The sequence below is a fragment of the Megalopta genalis genome, chromosome 13 (genome assembly GCF_051020955.1).
Source record: "Megalopta genalis isolate 19385.01 chromosome 13, iyMegGena1_principal, whole genome shotgun sequence".
Classification (NCBI taxonomy): domain Eukaryota; kingdom Metazoa; phylum Arthropoda; class Insecta; order Hymenoptera; family Halictidae; genus Megalopta; species Megalopta genalis.
In genome coordinates this window covers 8812417-8829231 of record NC_135025.1, presented here as the reverse complement: position 1 = coordinate 8829231, position 16815 = coordinate 8812417, and the positions used below count along the sequence as shown (strand labels likewise).

Genomic DNA, 16815 nt, shown 5'->3' with positions numbered 1-16815 from the left:
AATAAATATCCATTGTTAGTATAAAATTGACGCCTTAGAAAAGCATGCGCCTCTGAAGCGTATGGTTATCTTTTACGTACGTTGTCGTATGGTTATCTTTCTAGGGTTAATGAAATTTTGTATTCAATTTTATTCATACAAAGTTTTCTACATTATTGGATGAGTTGCAAGGTACAAGTACCTATTATGAAACATTGCCCGATTGCGACCTGTGTCCCCTTCTTGAAACAATAGTACACATATTTTTGAAACATTGAAAGTTGTATGTTTTGGTTTGTAAGTTAATTATTATACTAACACCTGTGTTAAGTTAATCCATTTATTTTGATGTTCATTTTTATATTTCTGATGAATTCGTTTCTTAGGATTGAAAAATTACACTATTTGTGCGTGTCACGTTGATTTCATTATTTCAAGATAATGCGAGAGAATAAATTATAAATTGGAGGAATTTAGTAACAATTTCTTACTTGTAAGAAATATTTTTAGTTACTTCCCAACAATTTATTTGATATGAAATTCTTTTATAGTTTATTTGATAATGAATTCTTTCATGATGCATTGTCGAATAAAATTGAGTAATTGACTAACAATTGTGATTTATATTTATTAAAATTCCTTAATGGTTTATCTAGTATGAATTATTTCAGGACATATATTTTCATATAAAATGGAGAAATTGAGTAACAATTTGAAATTATATTACTAAAAATTCTGTAGTCTCGTTTATATTCCGTTTGAAAAATAACGAGCTTTATTTACAATCGTTCTTTCGATAAGTGAATTTCGTTTCCATTGATTGACTTTCGAAGGAAAGTCGCTCCGAGTGGCAGGAATTTCATTTCACGTCGAAAACTCGTTATACTCTTTCTCAGCATCGACAGTATCGATTGTATCTTCTCCTCGAGAACGCTTCGAAAACAAAAACCGAGGTCCCCGACCTGTGCCCCGGGGTGATCGATTAGCGAAAGCCGCGATGTTAACTTTTCAGAGAGGAAATCCGGTCTGTGACTCACCCCCTGCACGTTTTCCTCACTGTATATCCTACACTTGTTCTGTGAAACGAGCGGCGTCCACGCTAGAACTAATTCCTTATCGCTCATTCCGTTAATAACGTTAAATCTGCCTTCTTTCTTCCGTTTTGATAAATCGTGAATAAATCTGCGGGTCCCGAGTCTTTATAAAAAAAAAAATGTTTTCTGTTCCTCTTTTACAAGTTCAAGATGAAACCTTTTCACATTAACCAATTATTAATAACAATTCGTGCAAAAGTAGCCACAAATTTTAATTGCTGAACTCAATACCGTTTTCTTTTGTTTATTTATCTAATAATTTAATTAGACTATTCTCCACAGTTAAAAGATTTTTTATAATACTCACAGAAATGCTATTCATGAATTATTACCTCATAAATTATTATTTCGTAAGTTATTACTCCATAAACTATTACTTCATAAACTACTGCTTTGTAAGATACTACTCCATTAATTACTACTTTAAAATGTACTTATGAAGTGTGACTTTATTAATTACTACATAAAATACTACTTTATAAAATATTATTTCATTAATTACTACTTCATAAAATACTACTTTATAAAAAGCTACTATACTTTACAAATTACTGCTTCATTAATATTACCGTTCAATAAAGTACTACATTGTAAACTATGGTTTCATAAAATTGTTTTAATAAGCCGGATATTTATTATGAAGCGACGAAGGTCTCCCACTTGGTATTCAAAATCAGTGAGCGCATTCTCCAAAAGAAAGTCGTGTCGACAATAACGAAAGGCACATGCATCGGCGTACAAATATTTAATTATCAGCGATGTTACTAACTTCGATCGCGTCTTCGAAACAAGGACAATAGCAATCGTATGTAACAGCTCCGACAGAAATTGTCTAAAGACCGGGGAACACCGTTAATTAGCGCTTCGTATTCCCGGAGTCGACTATGGGAGCCTCTGTTTCCAGAAGCTCGGGTAACGCGACAGAGCTCGCATTCCAATCGGCGAAAGCGCAGGTACACGGATCATTAACTACCCTAACTTTCGGCTAAACTGACGAGATCAATTCTATATTAATTTTGACAATAATTCGCGTTACATACGGAGATTTTAGATAATATTAAATTCAGGTGCCAGAGTTGTACTGTGAAGCATCAAAACGTATTTGAAACTATAGTAGATGCTAGCACAAATTAGGTTACAGTTATGTATCGTTTAATGGGAATACGTTTGATAAAAATATTACACGATAACAGATGTCGCATCGTACAATGTTTACCGATGGTTAAATGTGGTGGATACTTTCATTTAAACAAAGACTTTCGATCGTTTTAATATTTCTTTAAAAAGCATACAAAACTATTAACAGTCTATCAAAGATCTTTGTTAATAATCTTGTTCAATACGATGCATCGTAAATTCTATAAATTGTCCTTAATTGACGCTCAGATTGTATACGAAGATGGATAATTTGAGGATGTACGATTATTCGAGCCTCGCGGCTCGTTTTTATAGTTATCGATTATTTAATTTTCCAAACTGAGCGTCAATTAGGGAGAATTTACTGTATATTTATAATGCAAGGGAGACATCATTTTGTATGCCTAGCTAGTTCCATTATTTATTTACTCTCTCGTTCCTGATTAAAATTAACTCGTGAAGCACGTCATTTCAGAGCGCAATAAGTTAAAGATACGTCGATAAACAGGGAAACGCCTATCTGTTAGGAGGTCATTAAGTATGAAATGCATACTCCAATCTCTACAATTTAACTACGAGATCTATGCATGTCGCATTTAATGACCCAATACGCAAGGGGCGTTTTCACCCTGAAGGGAAACGAATTTCGACCGATGATAAATGTAGCTCGAAACTTCTTTCAAGGTGCCCAACAAACTTGCAAAGTTTATAAAAGAAATCGGAATCTTTCGGGTCACCTTGTAACATGTTCTCTATCTTATATCATGATCTATTATAATCGAGATTCCACTGTAAGCTCGTAACGAATTGAGAAACAGAAACGAAGGTGGACACTTCGAACCGTGAAGCGTAAAGATTCGAGATCGAGATGAAGTTTCGATCGTTGCAAGAAGCAAAGACACGGAGATACTAATACGATTCTCGATGATGGTCGGCAGGTATGCGAGGAGCAGAAGTGCCAGGAGGAGGTCTTTCCCCTCTCGATGAACTACGTCGACAGGTTCCTCTCGATCTGCCCGATCAGGAAGTCGCAGCTGCAGTTGCTGGGAACCGCCTGCCTGCTTCTCGCCTCGAAGCTGCGAGAATCAGCGCCTCTCTCCGCTGAACTCCTCGTCTACCACACGGACAACTCCATCACCCTGGATGACTTATGGGTAAGTGCACCACCTTTTGCTCTTGCCGTCTCTCCTATTGCCATTGGGGATGGGGGTGAGCGCTTAATAGCGGCCGCGGCGATGACTGTTATGGATGAAGATGATGGGAGATTGCGATGGGAACCGTGCTCCGGTGTCTTTGAAACTTGTCCGGCCAGATTTCGATGGCGGTCGTATTTTTTAGTCAGTTTGGACGGGTCGTGTCGGTTCGTGGGCAGTATTTTTTTGTATGGCTCGTTCCTGAGCAAATTTACGTTTCTGACGGAGATTTTCTTTTTGTTATGACAAATTTTGTTTGCGTACACGAGTGCGTGCGAGGATGTAACTTGTGACAAATCGAATCGACGTGGCAAAGAGTTTGCTGCATTTAACGTAAATGCTAATATGGATACCATAATATAACGAAACGCGAAGGAATCGTTGAAGACGAGTAAAATTGATATTGCAGAGATTGCGTTGCAATTTACGTAAATACGATATAGTTCGTGCTAGTACGGGCATCGCTTAAAATGCGAAGGAATCATTTGAGAGGAATAAAGTCGATGTCGCAATCTCGCAATTAACGTAGATGCAATAGAGTTTATGCTAACATGGAAAACATGATATAACGAAATGCGAAGGAATCGCAGGATAAATAACACCGATGTCTCAACAATTTTGCTGCAATTAACGGAAATAGAATATGATTTGTGTTAATATGGACACGACGATATAATAAATGTGAAGGAATCGTTCTTAATTTTTTAAACGCCTTTTACCTTGAAAGCTTAGGTTTCGATAAACAATACAGGCAAGTGTGTCGCGTAATTTATTTATTACCAGGCGAAATGGTTGAAAGGAAAGTCGCACGAATCGAGGAGCTTTCAAGTCAGCTTCTTGCTATTTTATTTTCGCATCGAGATATGAAACGTTGCGATAATCGAAAAATATTTTAGTACAGTAAATAATGAATATCGAAGGATCTTCGTCGAGACGATCGTCCGCCGCAGATATTTTAAGTACATGAACGTGGTTGGTTTTATTTGACATCGATAGAGGCAAACATTATCGTCTTTTATTGTGCCTTAATGAAACGCGGTGGGCTTATCGTTAATCGTACTTGGCAATGATTGTAATTAGAATTTTGTTGGTTACCAATAATCATTATAAATGGCGGAAATAATTTTTGATTACAAATAATCATTAAAGATGATGGAAATTGTTATTTCGTGACGAGAACGTTCATTCGTTACAGATAACAATTGTAATTGATGAATAACTATTATCGATGACCAGATCTTCTTGGATCGTTGCATTCCTTTTAAATTTTCTTTAACATAGATTTTTTTTTAACGATGACTACCTAGCAAATTTTTAACGCAACCGCTATTTTTGTACTCTTCGCATGAAATGTCGTTTCCTTAGTATTCAATAACAATGTGTCGAAAGAAGGAGACCGAAAATTTCCGATCCGCATGAGAAAATAAACCGTTCTATCACGATATCGAGTCAAGTGTCAGCTGTATCGAGAGCCGCGCAGCCGGTTGTTCCATGAATTGCTTTTCCCGTTAAAATGTATCGCGCTCGGTATCGATCGCGTATGGTAATGCCATGAAACTTTCATAGGGAAAATTTACGGTACGGTACACTCCGTGGCCATTTGGCGAAACCAGTGAAACGTAGCGGGGCCCCAACGTTTTTGTTTTCGGTTGGTTTCCACGTGGCCGATGTCACAATCCGCTGCAACGATAAACGGGTCCTATCAAAATTATTTCCCGCAACCGTAGATCGTATCAACACCTCACGCGTGTAGAACAAAGTCTGTCTTATTAAACAGATATTAAATTAATTGCTGATCTAATCGTCGCGAATTCGTTATTCTCACCGGACAACAATCGCAACTTATTTGGAGAGACTTTGTTAGCACGATTCCGTGATCGATGTTTCGAAGTTCATTCAACTACACCATGGCGTTTGATTTTCTTGGGTTTCTTTTTTACGTCAGGCTCTAAAGAGATGTTTTCTCATCCTATTTATTTGCAATCCGATCATTTGTCGGTAATTACGGAATAACACGTAGCAATGAAATCGTATTAAACGTTGCGATTTCTAAGAAAATTAGTAAAGAGATACACAGTGCGTTGGTTGAAGTATAATGCTTGATTGGCACGGTGAGTCACAGTGTCACGAGGAAACTGTCCAGGTCGTCCGCTGAAAATAGTTCCCGGAGACAGAGTTCGATTCGATTTGGGCGAGACGAGGCGCCATTGGGGGCGTCGGATGTCGCAAAACCTTGTACAGGCCTGATTTATCGGAACACAGTTGTCCGCGGAGTTTATGCGACGTCGATGCGTATGTTTTTCCTCGTGTTGCATCAAGTGATGCCGAGTTTCTATTTTAACACGGCTTCCGGGAACCGATAATACCCTCTTCCGATGCATTCCGCTTTGTTATTCATCGTTTGCATATTTTTTTCTTCTTCATTAATGGAATATTACTTGCTTGAATTTTATCGCGATTCCATTTTGCTGAATAATGCGAGATCCGCTGATCTAAAAATTATTTATTTACGGAGGAAACGTCGAAGTGAAAATTATTTCTTTTATGGGACAAATTGCCCTTAAAAGTTGCTCTAGAAATTTCTTATTTAACACTTCAATAGTGCATTTATGTTTTACTTTATTAAATGATATAAATAGGATAAGTTTTCTTAATCATATAAATGCGATACATTTTTAGAAAAACTGCGCCGAGTGGATTTTTATAGAATTAACTTTCATAGAATGGATTTTTAACAGAATTAACTAACTCATTCCTAGAGGGAGGGCTCTAGAAATTACTTGGTGGAAAACTGTTCGAAAGATTGCTCGTATTGGAAGGCGCTGTTCCCAAATTATTTACTTCAGAAGACAAATTGCTCTAAAAGTTGCGCATTTTAGATGTACAGCTGCCCTTAAAATGATTAATATCAGAAGACAAATTATTCTAAATGTTACTTTTTCGGGTAGAAGCTGCTCTGAGAATGACCTCGAAGGAAAGCTGCTCGAGAAGCTGCCGATTTACGTGGAAAATTGCGCTAAAAACGGCATGGCAAAAATTATATATGCATTATCCTATTTTACGAGGTCGACATGATCAGTTTTGGGAGTCGAGTGTGAAATGAATGGATCCCTCGGCGCCCCTCTTCCGTACGGTCGTATTTTAAACTGACATATTGGTTACAGAAATTTTTCGCTGGCTCGAGGGTTTCAATGATTCTAGAATAGAGTTATTTATGTTGGAACATATAGACACAACTGACTCTGTCCCCTGTTACACAATTTTCTTGATTTTTTATGGTAAGAGACCTGGATAACGCTACCGACACTGGTGTTATTTCGGTATATCCACCTTCTTCTTCAGAGAACTATTGTTGTCTGCAACAATTTAGTAGACATCAGAGTAATTATTCCTATTATTCGTAACATTCTATGTATTCGTATTTTACTTGGATCCATTTGTTTTTCAATTAATATTTAGTTCTCTTGAAATGTATATTTTGCACGACAATGATTGTACATAATATAGATAAAAAATTGCACGTTTGTGGATTGTTATTTCAAAATAAAATATTGCCTGCATTTATTGCAAGATGTAGGAGCTACATATACATTTAATTCTCTTCTTTATCATTTTAACTGGTTCAAATTAATATTACAGCAGTATTAAATTCTTTGAGCCTTTTCACTGTGTTGCAGTTGGTCTACTAATTCCTGTCATAAATGCACTAAATTTGGAATTTAATTATTATCCGAGCAATGTGTATTGCTTTAGAAGAGTGACAAAACTAAATTTTGTTTAAATTTAAGTTCGAATTGAGATTATATTGAATTAGTTGAATTAGAAAGAGTCATCGCGTAATTTCGTCAATTTGAGAATAAAGAAGGCAGAACTGGCCCATAAAAATTGAAAATATTGATTCGACGTCACCTCGAGCGTCCTTGGAAGCGGTATAGTTACGTTCCATCCATCCGAACGCATAATTCCAGCGCCGAAACGGCATGGCACACCGGTGTCGAGTAACAAATCGCGCGAGCACACACCGTCAGGGAAACCGGAGTGTTTCGCAAATAAAGACTCGGGCCGGAGTTCGGGCCGGGCTTCTGCTCTGCTCGGGAAACCTAACCTTTTAAATACTTCCTCGCGAGGAAGCCAGGAGGATCGATGGCCAGTGTCGCGCCTCACGAATTCCCCGGTTTTCGAGAACACGAAAGCGTAAACCGGTCTCCCCGGGCAAACAAGAGATAGCCTAAGCAAGCTCGGATAGATAACGACTGATACGGGGAGCGTTATTTAATTTCCAGCCACTCTCGGCTCGCTCGATCCCGGCACCTACGCTACTACTCGAGCCTCTTCTCGTTGGAGCTGCTAATAAGGGTGGTTTTTTCGCCATAAATCCTTGCCGATCGAAAGGATTTCAAAATTTTCAGAAATTAAAGGGCGATTCTCGGCAATTTTTTTACAACGTAAAACATCGATGTCACTTTTCGTCGCTTTCCGTACGTGTTCGTCGGCATTTCAAGATAAATCAATCTTTTTTTGTCACATTATATCACGACTGAATTTGAAATAATTTGATATAAACACTGTGTGTGGAAATAGTATTTCATTTAATGCTTAAAGTACTATTGGTAGTATTATATCCAAGGGCATTTCAAAGAGAATCATGCAGACATGTTATCGGAAAGTTATGGTTACGTCAAGGTTATTTATAAATATTTCGTGTGTTTATTAAGTCTGTAACTTTGATGTCACGCACTTATTATTTGTATTTCTCAATTCGCATTTTGTTTTCCTTTTACTACAATCTGGTATATTTCATTGCTTCACCACGTTTTCCTAATTCAAGAATTAATTGTGATTTTGCAGTACGTTCAACTTCGACTGCGTTATTATATTTTCTAAGATCTTATCAAATTATACATTCTCTTTGCTCAGATTCGAAAAAAATTATCTATGTAGTAGCGTTTGATTAATATTGATTAAACAACATGATTGCAATCATTAATCCTTCGTCCTCTAATTTTTCACAGTTGCAACAACAACAGCTAAAATTAGGATAAAATGTTCTTGTTTCAAAAATTGGACAATAATTAGATTAGACTGAACGGTTAATCGCTTTAAATGGTATTAAATACCCCGTTCCACGCAGCGCTCTGAAATGTCGTCACGGAAACATCGAATATTATCTTCATCATTTGCTCCTAAACGTCTATTTCTAGCCTACCCTTATCTTTCTCGCCTCTTTCTCTTTACCCAAACCACATTTATCGCGTCTCTTTCTCTTTTTAACCGCCTACAATTTCTCAATCCGCTGTGTCACAGAAACTTCCACTGAGAGAATGGCCAAAAAAAGAAATCCCTCGAAGATACGACACTACATCATCAATAATCTACGAAATTAGCATTAATACTTTTGCAATCATTAATACAACTTCGTGCAACTCAGTATTGTACGAATCCCTAAAAATTAATGAAATTTAACCCTTTTAAATTAATGAAAATGGCTAAACTCTTTCTATCGAATTTTCAACCTCTTCGAAACCACACAGTGCAACTTTTAAATAGAATAAACCACTATCAGGCTTGCAGCTATTTTATTGCACGCTCTACGACACGAAACAAATGAAACAGATATAATGTGGAATAACTTTTAATCACATATCCACTTGCGATCACACACCGATTTCTAATCACGTAATTTTTGGGCAGAAATCAACTTTTGGCACACGTCAATTTTTGATCACACGTCGACTTTTATTCACACATTAACTTTTAGACACAAATATATTTTTGATCATGCGTCAACTTTTAATCTGATAATTACTCTGTTAACGCATACGAAATCATCGTTCCAGTCATCGAGTCCAATTGTGAAAACACCGACCAAGTGGGCAAACATGCTAGTGGGAAGGGGTCAGATAATCGTCGCGTAAAACAGTCGAAACGTTGAAAGGGTAATTGCTGTTTTGGGGCCAATTTCGTCGCCCCTGAAGCAATAAACTTGTTGCAGCCAGTTGTTGTGCCCCCTGCTCGCCGACTCGTGTAATAAAAAGAGAAAGAGGCAGGCCAGGAGAGAGAGGGAGAGAGTGAGAGAGAGAGAGAGAGAGAGAGAAAGAGAGAGAGAGAGAGAGAGAGAGAGAGAGAGAGAGAGAAAACAACTACGGGAATGGCCGTCGACTAATCATTGGAAAATAAACAGGAAAGTGCTAGCTGAGGGTGTGATGCACCTGCACCACACGCCGCCGGTATACACATGCACCGGCACGCGTGTGCAACAGGCACGAAAAAGTTTATCGATCGACGCACCCACCGGCTGAAATTGCGGAGCACGCTGCCGACCCGGAAATGGGCCCTCCCCTGTTCCAATAGGTCGTTGATCGGCCATTGCGGGAGCCAGGGTGGAGATTGACACCGTAAATTACTACAATTTTGCCCAGGAGTCGACGACTTTTACGCTCGTTCGACGCTTATTTGTAACTCGATGTTTTATTGCTTCGTTAGCCGTACGTCACCCGGCGGCTGGGTCGCTGGTGACCTGACTGGATATTCGAACGCATCTCTATACTCTATGGAATCTTGCGTCATATTAGAGTATCATATTAGAGTATCACTATAAACAATCCATACAAACATTGACAGAATATTAATTAAGGAAAATATTTTGCACATCCTGTCGTTACGGAATGCAACAGTGCAAACGCATCAATGGAAACGTATCAATGCAGACGCAACACTAAACGTAATACTGTAAATGCCATTCAGTCTGAATTCTCAAAATTCGACTATAAATATTTAAATATGAAAATACAATTATGAAAATACAATTATGAAAATACAATTATGAAAATACAATTATGAAAATACAATTATGAAAATACAATTATGAGAATACAATTATGAGAATACAATTATGAGAATACAATTATGAGAATACAATTATGAGAATACAATTATGAGAATACAATTATGAGAATACAATTATGAGAATACAATTATGAGAATACAATTATGAGAATACAATTATGAGAATACAATTATGAGAATACAATTATGAGAATACAATTATGAGAATACAATTATGAAAATACAATTATGAAAATACAATTATGAAAATACAATTATGAGAATACAATTATGAAAATATGTTCATGAAAATACAACTATAAAAATACATCCGCGAAAATTGCAATATAACAATTCATTTATGACAATTCATTTATGACAATTCATTTATGACAATTCATTTATGACAATTCATGTATGAAAATTCATTTATGACAATTCATATATGACAAATCATCTGCAACAATGAAATACAACGCCATCCAAGGACAGAAACTCTCAAGATCGACGGTGCTTCCTCAGTTGTCGTTGGAATCACTCGAAAGTGAAGGTTCAAGGTGGCCATGGAACAGGTTCAGAACAAAGATGTCTGCCCGCGAAAAGGGGGTTGAACCGATCGCTTCCTTCCCGTTGAGAAAGAATCGTCACCGGAAGAGCCGCGCACCTTCCCAGGGCCTGCTTAAAACTGCACTCGCGGAAAGGTTGCACAAGTGGGTCCTGACGAGGGGTGCGGGGTCACAGGATACGGCAGTGGTTGACATTAGATCACGCGAAAATACCCATAGAGGCGAATTCCGGCCGGCTGGCCCATGCACGGTGCACGGTGCACGCTGCGAGAGCCATCGAGAGGAGGGGAGCAGGTGAGGGCCAGGTGCGTTCGTCGTCGACGTCGACGACGGTGTATCCTGGCCCTTTTCAGGGCTGCACCGGGCCCCGAGCTCTCGCCACAGTCCGGGCAGCTGCATCTCTGAATGCGCACCCCTTTTCTTCAAGAGTTGAGAAACCCCGCCAGACCTGCTGGTCCTCCACGGTGCATACTGCGTGGACGCTTTCTCGAATTTTGTTGGAGATTGATGCTCGCGCGGAAATTCGAACAATTTTGAAAACGAGAAATAATTAAGTCGTTCAATAAGTTCGTGTCGTTTACGGTTCCCATTTTCTTAATATATCTGTCGACTGTTGATTTTTTGATGTTCCCGAACCGATTTATTTCACGACACTGTACCTAATATATTCGTTGACACTGCAGCTACAAAGACAGTGATTGATACACACACATGTCTTGCTTTGTAAAAATAACAAAAGCACATTTATTTTTCGCTCTTTTCATTGCAGTACAAGCATAGCTTGGTTATTATAGTTACGATAATTATAATCAGTCAGTTAATTTGCTATTTAGTCATGTGATTTTGATTTGTGACTTGTGACTTGTGTCTTGTGATTTGTAACTTGTGTCTTGTGACTTGTATCTTGTGACTTGAATCTTGTGACTTGTATCTTGTGACTTGTATCTTGTGACTTGTATCTTGTGACTTGTATCTTGTGACTTGTATCTTGTGACTTGTATCTTGTGACTTGTATCTTGTGACTTGTATCTTGTGACTTGTATCTTGTGACTTGTATCTTGTGACTTGTATCTTGTGACTTGTATCTTGTGACTTGTATCTTGTGACTTGTATCTTGTGACTTGTGATTTCGACTTGTGATTTCGACTTGTGATTTCGTCTTGTGATTTTTACTCATGATCTTATCTTGTAATCTTTTCTTGTGATTCAGACAAATTAGTATTAAAAAAATGTATCCAGCTAAAACTAGTTCATCATTTTCATAGGATTGCATACAATCGTTTTTTTAATGAATCCATGGCTTCTGAATTAGTTTAGATTTTGTTAAGTAGTGACAATGGGAAAATGGAATCGCTCTAAAACTATAGATGTTTTAATTTCAAAATCTTTGGACTATCTTTCGTGTTTGTTTATCCCCCTTTGCAAATTGGCTGCAAACATGAAAAGTAGCGATCTGACACAATGGCCGTGCAGATATGCACCAGGTGCACCCTTAATTGCTCTGGTCACCGTCACCTGTTGATCTTCGGGGATCCGGACAGTAGCGATTGGCCTTGTGCTATAAATTTGTAACTGCGAAAGTTTATGCGACTTTACATGATTCTTGATTAAATATACTGACTTTATGCAAATTCTCTACACCGATTGCAACAAACAGCAGTCAAATAAAAATTGATTTTCGTTGATAATATTTTTAATCGATTGAAAATAATTTACCAGCATTGTTAAATTTATCCCCTGTATATTTACTGTTTTGTTTTCTGTTTACTCATATAAATGCGTAGAATTTGCAGTCTTAATTATTACTGATTGGCTGCTATAATATGTGAGTAACCTCTAAATAAAGAAAAATTAGAAACATATTTTAACTTTTGGATAAGTGTCTTGGTCGCCGATTAAATATCAGTAACTACGTAAAAGTTACTTTGCATCAATGATTATGCAACTGTATGCCACTACTTCCTGATATTTTTCGTTAAATAAAATTCCGAGATCTCTTTTCGCAAAAAATAGTTTTCATCCTCCGAATCGTCGATTGTCGAAAGATTCGTGCAGAATAATTTTGGGACGAAGAAAGCATAAGCATTGCACGATCCTACACGTATTCTTGCCGCAAATTCGAACGCGTCCTGCTGTTTACAGAGCGGGAGAAGGAGCAGCTGTGGAGCTTGGCACCCCCTTTTTTCAGCATTTGTCGTATCAGTAAGACCTCTTTTAGGCTTCTCTCTATCTTCGGCTTCTGTCGATCGAAATTCTCAAGGGCAGCACTGGTTTCTCGAAACCATAAAGTCAACTTTTCTCAGCGAAAATCCGAAACCGGGCCATCTGTTTGCGAATACCCTCAGTTTCGCAGCTGCAATATTTCCTGGAAGACGATCTCCTTGCATCCTATCTGCGATTGTGCAGTCTTTCGCTGCAGAGATAGCAAAATAATAATAATTTTCGTCGTCTACAGTGGTCATTTGTAAAAACAATTTCCGTCACCACTGCATTTTTTAAAATTTTCGTCATTTAACGACGGCTACCCTTTATGCGAATAGAAGTCAATTTTCTATCGATGATGTTTACCTATCAAATTTTTGACATAACTATTCTATTTGCTCTCTACGATAAACTCGGAGCTACATTCTCCGTAACTACGTATATCCAACAATAATATCGAGTGTACCAACTAAACGAGAAAAAGCATTACTGTACCCCGGAACGTTAGGCGAACGTATCAGCTGCCTCTATAGGCATTACGCATGCAGATCTTGTCGCGTTTCCCTTATTAATAAGCGTGATTAACGAGCCGGTCAGTTTTTCAGCGGCAATTACGTCGCCTATTAATCAGCAATTAATTTCCTAGCCGAGTTTCGCCGATTATTAGCCTTGTCACGCATAATTCCGCGACTTCGGATGCCCGCGATATAGTCTGCTGCCGATGCGGATGTTGTCGAGCCGTTCTCGCTGGCTCCTTCGATCGCTCTAACTGATAACATGCTGAAAGCACCGGCCAGGCACGCGATAGTTCGGTTACGGTTAATCATTCCACGGCTCGGGCACGATCCACGCGATCACTCGCCGGTTTTCTCCTAGCTGTGAAACCGGGACAGTAAGGACATCGAGCACCTGCCGGGTGGTTCGATTAGGATTTGTATGTCCTCTGACTTTTCAACGTGCCACCGTACTCGCGCGTGCTGCTGCGCTCGCTATCGCCGACGCGGCTGTGTTAACGTTCAGTGGAAATTTGCATCCTGGAGCCGGCGTTCCTAATCTGCAGTTCCACAGATATATATATATATATATATATATATATATATATATATATATATATAGAGAGAGAGAGAGAGAGGCACACACACACACACACACACACACACACACACACACACACACACACACACACAGAGAGAGAGAGAGAGAGAGAGAGAGAGACAGGCAGAGAGAGAGAGAGAGAGAGGCAGAGAGAGAGAGAGAGACAGGCAGAGAGAGAGAGAGAGAGAGAGAGACAGGCAGAGAGAGAGAGAGAGAGAGACAGAGAGAGAGAGAGAGAGAGAGAGAGAGAGAGAGAGAGAGAGAGAGAGAATTTCATTAAGGTTCGATAATTTGGAATTCAGAAGTTGCACTGACAGATCTTTTTATATCAGCAAAACTAACGAAGATATTTCAGTGATCAGGATGAAATAAACCAGAGCGTAAAATCAGAATATTTTGTTCAAAACAACTATTACGCATCGTTTAGAAGATAATCCGCGTCTTAAGTATTGAGGTAGTAATTTGTATCTTCGCCATCGACGTTAAAGGGCTTAAGAAAGTAAACAAAGAATATTCGGGTTACTGTGATTATTATAGATAATCATATTGTAGCGCATCTTGTAGCTGACTTGACACCGCGTAAATTTCTCCTAATAAAACTTTTTCGTATCTTCGACCGTTCACGAGACGTTTGCTTGGACATTCACGAACGGGGACACCCTGTATACTAAAGCGTCGATTAGAGTACCTATCGGAGTACAAGTCGGACCATAGACTAGAATATAAAATCGGGTCACAGTGCGAAGATCATCAATCCAAGTTACAATGATAACCTTCCCGCACAAAATAATAAATTACACTTTTTTGCACCGTGTCGATTAATACCCACATAGATACTCGAAGACCCGACGAAACTACAAGAATGAAGGAAGCGACGAAAGTTATTTAACTCCTCAGATAGAAGGAAGTTTCATCGAAGATTCCTTCAAGCTTGATAGCACAAAGCAACAATGAAAATAGAGACCGAGGAATCGGCTCAGCTAGACCGCGCGATAATTTTTCAGATCACAAGGCCGCCGGCTGGATCGGCGCGGCGCACGGACGCGGAACGAGTTCTTCTTTTGCGAAAACAGGATTGCTATGTCATAGACTACTCGTGATGTTTCTGTGTGTGCACGTTCTCTCTCTCTCTCTCTCGTTGTCTCTTTCTTTCTCTTTCTTTCGCCCTCTCTTTCTCTCCTTTTATACCTCTCTTTCTCTTTCCCTCTTTATCTCTCTCTTTCCCTCTTTTTATCTCTCTCTTTCCCTCTTTATCTCTCTCTTTCCCTCTTTATCTCTCTCTTTCCTTCTTTTTATCTCTCTCTTTCCTTCTTTTTATCTCTCTCTTTCCTTTTTATCTCTCTCTTTCCTTCTTTTTATCTCTCTCTTTCCTTCTTTTTATCCCTCTCTTTCCTTCTTTTTATCCCTCTCTTTCCTTCTTTTTATCCCTCTCTTTCCTTCTTTTTATCCCTCTCTTTCCTTCTTTTTATCTCTCTCTTTCCTTCTTTTTATCTCTCTCTTTCTCTCTTTTTATTTCTCTCTTTCCCTCTTTTTATCTCTTCTTTCTCTTTTGTTATCTCTTCTTTCTCTCTTGTCATCTCTTCTTTCTCTCTTGTCATCTCTTCTTTCTCTCTCGTTATCTCTCTTTCTCTCTTGTTATCTCTCTTTCTCTCTTGTTATCTCTTTTTCTCTTGTTATCTCTCTTTTTCTCTCTATTTCTCGGTTTCTCTCATTGTGGAAGATTTTCAAGATTTTTAATTTGCCGGTTCATGAACAATTACGTTTCACTTTCTCGCCGATACATTGTTCTAAATAAATGAATTTCAAGCTAGTCGCAGACGCGCACCAACTTGTCAATAGTAACGTAACTCTCGTCTTGGTTGATGACTATAGGCAACGAGACACCTGGTCTTCACGTGCAGTGAAAGTCGCTCGCAGTAGATCCAGACCTTCGTGGTCAGACTGTGGTAGCTGCGCGAGAGCCACCGTGTATACTTGCTTCGTATTTACGATATATATTTTACATTTATTCTGTTACATTTTTCTTTACATTGCATGGAATCGTATTAATTTGTTAATTCAGGCATATCGATCGTATTGTTTAGGAAAGAAAATTTGTAGAAGCAGATTTGCAATGTCGATAACTGGACATAAGATACGAGAAAATGCGATAATATTGTATTTGTGCTATTATGAACATTTTAGTGAACGGAATCAATTTTTTGCCGATTTTAGTTTTTATAAAATTCTGTATGAAAATGGAAATCGACATAAAGGCTCGTAGTATAGTGACTCCTTCAACCCCCTTGCGCGTTACATCTTAATTCATTGAATTCATGAATGTGCAGGAACGTGAGACGCAAGGGCAGGGTGCTTTGACCGTGGCTTTTCAAACTTGATTAAATTGAAATTTATTTCAGTTTCTTTGTTTTTAATGGAGAGGAAAAAGTAATCTCTTGGTCGGTCTCGTTGCGCTAGCGCGCCCGACGCGGCGACGGTGCATCGATGCAACCAGCCGGCCCTGCCCTCGACCATCTGCCATCGCAATTAGGAGCCAGCACGCGCATCGTAAAAAGTTACGGCAAAGGTGGTGCTTTCCACCTGTTTGCATTTTTTCCACTCCTCCCGTCCCGTTTCCTTTCTTGCCCGACCCTCTTTTCCTGTGCGTTTTCCATTGTCGGCGCTGCTGTCACGTTCTCCACCGTCGTTCCGCCGACATTTAAATTTTCTCGTGCAAAAGAAACC

At 38.8% G+C, this 16815-nt stretch overlaps 1 protein-coding gene across 1 annotated transcript in view; it reads left to right on the top strand.

The window, feature by feature from the left end:
* Positions 1–16815, top strand: part of CycD (cyclin D) — an 83463-nt gene that overhangs the window by 14114 nt on the left and 52534 nt on the right. Inside the window, exon 2 of the mRNA XM_033476942.2 lies at positions 3149–3364. Coding sequence (XP_033332833.1) covers positions 3149–3364 — 216 coding nt within the window. The remainder of the gene's footprint in view (positions 1–3148; positions 3365–16815) is intronic.